At 36.7% G+C, this 5,277-nt stretch overlaps 1 protein-coding gene across 2 annotated transcripts in view; it reads left to right on the top strand.

Moving 5' to 3' along the window:
* LOC107557492 (gamma-glutamyltransferase 7) overlaps positions 1 to 5,277 on the top strand; it is a 45,946-nt gene that overhangs the window by 27,099 nt on the left and 13,570 nt on the right. For both annotated transcript variants that reach the window (XM_016240922.1, XM_016240924.1), the window contains exons 9-12: positions 417 to 544; positions 4,307 to 4,395; positions 4,503 to 4,655; positions 4,788 to 4,905. In XM_016240922.1, coding sequence (XP_016096408.1) covers positions 417 to 544; positions 4,307 to 4,395; positions 4,503 to 4,655; positions 4,788 to 4,905 — 488 coding nt within the window. The remainder of the gene's footprint in view (positions 1 to 416; positions 545 to 4,306; positions 4,396 to 4,502; positions 4,656 to 4,787; positions 4,906 to 5,277) is intronic.

The raw sequence follows: 5,277 nt of genomic DNA, 5'->3' as shown, positions 1-5,277 counted from the left end.
TTGCTTTGTTTTGCTTTATTTTTCTTTGCTTTGCTTTGTTTAGTTTTGCTTTGCTTTGCTTTGCTTTGTTTAGTTTTGCTTTGCTTTGTTTTGCTTTGCTTTGTTTTGCTTTGTTTAGTTTTGCTTTGCTTTGCTTTGTTTTGCTTTGTTTTTCTTTGCTTTGCTTTGTTTAGTTTTGCTTTGCTTTGCTTTGTTTAGTTTTGCTTTGCTTTGCTTTGTAAATGTAGACCAGCCTGCTGCTGCTTGGGTTAATGTGACAATTAGGACTTTCCTGTTGCCTGTTTTGGAAAATCTTTTCCTCAGGCCTTTATTGGCTTGGTTTTCCATGAAGTTCAGCACCTCCTGTAGTCTTGAGCACCTCAGCAATGTTTTAATTGACAGGTTCAGCAGTGCGTTGCCTTGCGTGTCTCTGACAGGCTACCAGGTGTTTGTTCCTCCTCCACCCCACGCGGGAGCCGCCCTGCTGTCCGCTCTCAACATCCTGGAGGGATTTAACATCACAAACCAGGTGTCCAGGAGCAACATTTACCACTGGATAGCTGAGGTACTGCTACTGATCTACTGATTTATGGCTTTAAATAAAGTGCACTAGTGATGTATTTGTGCCTAATAATCTCATGTTTTCTTCTTGCTCTTTGTATCATGTATTTTGTGCTTTCTGCAGAGTCTCTTGCCTTTAGTAGATGCCTTTAACTCTGTTCAATAGATTAAGTCAATTTTTACATTATTGCATGGTTTATATGGCTTTTCACAATATGCTTTACCCTGGGTTAACATCTTTAAGCCAGTGGAATGATTGTTCAAGGAAGAAAGCTGCATTTAAAGGGTCAAATGTAACACTAGACTTTGAGTATGCTGAATTTCTACAGGCACCGTCCGCAACAGTTATAACCAGTGTTCCCTGCGCACTTCTTACGTAGCAACCGCGCAGAAGAAATAATGTTGCGCACAAGACACATGCAAAAATTAGTTGGGAAAACTGTTTGATTAAGTTCTAGTAAATGCGAAATAATTGCAATTCTCGGGCAAACCGCTATTTATTTATTTACTTATTTAACCAGGAAGGTCCCGTTGAGATTCAATATCTCTTCTACCAGGGAGTCCTGGTCAAGATAGGCAGCAAAGGACAAAGTTACAAAGAAATACATATCACCACACAATGAACAAACACAAAATGCAATTTTCTAAAAACAATACAAATCCTAGTCAGTTATTAAAACATGTACACTGTTCTATATAAACAGACTTTAAAATAGCAAGAGATGGTACAAATTCCATATGTAATGTACCTTGAAGCTTGTTCCATACATACGGCGCATAATTAGAAAAAGCAAATCAGGTAACCTAAAATGTGCATTACATCAAGGGTCAAATCAAATATAAATAGCATGTTAAAGTTAAAAGTTACACACTTTTTTTTGTGCGTGCGCTGTACAGGTCTGGTATAAAGAATGTTTTTGCTCAGGTGGCTGAAATATCCGCCCAATAGAGAAAAGTTTTGCTCGGCAAGAAAAAAAAATTGAGGGAACATTGGTTGTAACATGACATCACACTGTGTGGTGTCTTTTTTTTTAGGACAAAGTTACAAAGAAATACATATCACCACACAATGAACAAACACAAAATGCAATTTTCTAAAAACAATACAAATCCTAGTCAGTTATTAAAACATGTACACTGTTCTATATAAACAGACTTTAAAATAGCAAGAGATGGTACAAATTCCATATGTAATGTACCTTGAAGCTTGTTCCATACATACGGCGCATAATTAGAAAAAGCAAATCAGGTAACCTAAAATGTGCATTACATCAAGGGTCAAATCAAATATAAATAGCATGTTAAAGTTAAAAGTTACACACTTTTTTTTGTGCGTGCGCTGTACAGGTCTGGTATAAAGAATGTTTTTGCTCAGGTGGCTGAAATATCCGCCCAATAGAGAAAAGTTTTGCTCGGCAAGAAAAAAAAATTGAGGGAACATTGGTTGTAACATGACATCACACTGTGTGGTGTCTTTTTTTTTACAAACGTAATCCAGCATAAAATACATTCAGAATGTAAAAATATGCAGTTCACTGCGCTTTACTGCAATTCTGCAGATTTAAAGGTTTTTTTTCATCCCGCTAAAAGCTCACGCAGTGAAGTATCAATGAATCAATCCCACACAATTCACAGGTCTTTAAATTTCACATGAGCTTGCTTTTCATAACTAGTTATAATTAATTATTAATATTTAGATCCGCTGTAGATATTTAGCTGACCTCTCAGGGTCAACTATCTGTCAATTCTAAGAACGTTAATTTCCTGGTTAAAGGAAATAACTTTCTTACTGTACAATTCTACACAGAGCCTGTAGCATAAATCTGCATGATTAAGTGACTCCAGTTATGAGCAAACAATGAACCACGTCAAGTGTGATACAAGTAAAGTTTTATTAACTACATAAACACTTAAACTAGTCTAACATACTACATAAACACATAAACTGGTCTAACACACACATACACATACACACACACAGTTTGTATAGGAAAGGGTTAAAGCTTAACGCAGTAAAGAGAAGAGAAATAAGAATATGAAGTTATGGAACCATTTGCATATTCAGCAGATCTACCCGAGGGAAACATCAGATTCTTAGTTCAAACACACCTCTGTAAAAAGGTGCAAATGATACCTAATGTATCAATTAATAAGACTAAGTTTGAATACTTGCATGTCTCATCTATCTGAAAGAGAGGTTTGATGTAATCTGAAGGTTCCAGTTGATCTTTGCTGAAGTTGGTTGATGAAAAAGAACCAGTTTTGAGTCAGAGAATCTTGATGAATGGAAAAGTCGAGGCCGAAGCCTGGCACGAACTGAGGGTGTTCCTGGAGCGTTTGCTCACATCTTCATCTTCTCAGAATTCAACCAAACCACCGACACTGGGCGGGTCACATGAAGTGCGGCCTTTAAAGTCTGCAAAGATCCACGCCTCTCAAGATGGGCTTGGCCAATGAGAGAGGCTGACATCCCAAGTGGGAGTTTTTATGACCCTTTGTTTGAAAGCATGGTAATTTGCATATGAAACTTGGATCAAAATTACTAAAGATTCTTAGAACACTATGTTGCATAGGTATAAACATACAATATACACTCTCAATTAGATCATCCGAATACAAATTAATAGAGACCAAACACGTTATATGTAAGGTTACATGAATGAGTGGTTCTATCATAAGCATGCATAAAATAGTCTACAATACAACAGATAATATACAAGACAGCAATAATATACACAATGACCTGAAGGCTATGTGTGTTCATTCAAATAAAAGGTTTCCTATGAATTAATTAGTAGAAAAGTCCATTCCTACTGTGCCTTGGGGATTTTCCTTATGGAAAAGGCAGTGATTTTCTCCACCTAAATTCCATTAGGTCATAAATGTATCTGGTGTCAGGGTTGCCATGGTAACCAGGGGGGGGCCTGGTGTTGTTGCCGACATCCTGGCATCCAGTTTATTTGGTGAGGGGACTGTGACAATTTGTTAATCTAATGAATAATTGATTTGTTAAATCAAATGAAAAATGGTGTGTCTGATTGGTCCAGACGCTACAGTATGAATGGAAGTCAGTGGAAAGAAAAGTATAGTGTGACCAGCCCTTTCATTAAGATTAAAGGGAGAGTTCACCTAAAATTTTAAATTCAAAAGTGCACAAGAGTGTTATACTATTATAGTTTTATTAGTATTTTTTTTATTAGTTTTTATATTTTTCATTGAGTCATTTTGTTATTTTCTTTGTTTATTTGTCCATATGGTTTTAATTAATTTCAGTTATAATCATTTTATTACATCAAGTTAAACTAAATGAAAATGAGAAATGTTGCATTGGTGATTAGCTAAAATAAACGTTAATAAAAGTTTTTCAGTTAACATTTGTTTGATTTCAAGTCTTTTTTCAATTTTTTTTAACCCTGGTTAATTCAAAAGTGCACAAGTGTGTTATACTATTATAGTTTTATTAGTATTTTTTTATTAGTTTTTATATTTTTCATTGAGTCATTTTGTTATTTTCTTTGTTTATTTGTCCATATGGTTTTCATTAATTTCAGTTATAATCATTTTATTACATCAAGTTAAACTAAATGAAAATGAGAAATGTTGCATTGGTGATTAGCTAAAATAAACGTTAATAAAAGTTTTTCAGTTAACATTTGTTTGATTTCAAGTCTTTTTTCAATTTTTTTTAACCCTGGTGCACAACAGCGCCTCTGCTCATGCACTACTGTCAAAGTATTCCTGTCTGTTTAATTTCCTCCACGTGTAGTCTCTGAAGATTGCTTTGTCTCAAGCCAGTGGACTGGGAGACTCCATGTTCGATTCATCGGTTTCTGAGTTGGTGACGCAGATGCTCAGGTGATTATTGAATCAAAACTGAAATGGACAACATGTTTGTTTCAACAGCAGTGTTTCAACATAGTGTCTTTCTATACCGTTTCTATAACATTGGCTGGCTCTGGCAGTAAAGGCCAGGCTGATGCGCTCCGGCAGAAGATCAGTGATTCACAGGCATCTCCGGCCGAGCACTACACGCCGTCATACGAGCTGCAGGAAGGCGCTGTGGCCAGCCAGCTCATGATCATGGGCACCGATGACTTGATCGTGTCTGTTATGAGGTGTGTTACTTTGGCTGTGATGGAGTGTTTGTAGGTAAACCCAGTACCAGGGGTGTCCAGTCCTGCTCCTGGATGGCCACTGTAATTTGCATAATGAATGAATGAATGAATTCATGTTTCCTCTGTTCCCAGCTCTCTAAACCGGCCATTTGGAAGCCGCATTGTGACACCCTCTGGGATTCTCCTGAACAGTCAGATGCTGGACTTCTCTTGGCCCAACAAAACCCACAGCGCTGCAGCTTACAATCAGGTGCGCCTAGACGCCTACACATGGCAAAAACAGGCACACACTCATAAAAACTTGCTTTTGAAATTATTTTTAACTTTTTTTTATTTTTATTATTATTATTAAATAGTCATTCAGTTCCTCTCTCTTTTGCCATTTGGTTTAAAAGGTGCTCCAAGCAAGTTTGATAACTTTTGCCTAGGGATGCACCTAAATGAAAATTCTTGGGGCGTATTGCTTTATTATTTTACTAAGATAAGAGAGATCATACAAAATGCATTCAAAACAACAATTTAAAGATATTTACTTAACACTGAAGATTTTTTTAACATTCTAGCAGACACTATACCAGGGGTGCCCAAACTGGGTCCTGGAGGGCCGGTGTCCTGCAGAATT

The sequence above is a fragment of the Sinocyclocheilus grahami genome, unplaced genomic scaffold (assembly GCF_001515645.1).
Source record: "Sinocyclocheilus grahami isolate Dianchi unplaced genomic scaffold, SAMN03320097.WGS_v1.1 scaffold604.1, whole genome shotgun sequence".
In the NCBI taxonomy this organism is placed as follows: Eukaryota; Metazoa; Chordata; class Actinopteri; order Cypriniformes; family Cyprinidae; genus Sinocyclocheilus; species Sinocyclocheilus grahami.
This window is presented reverse-complemented; position numbering and strand designations above follow the sequence as displayed.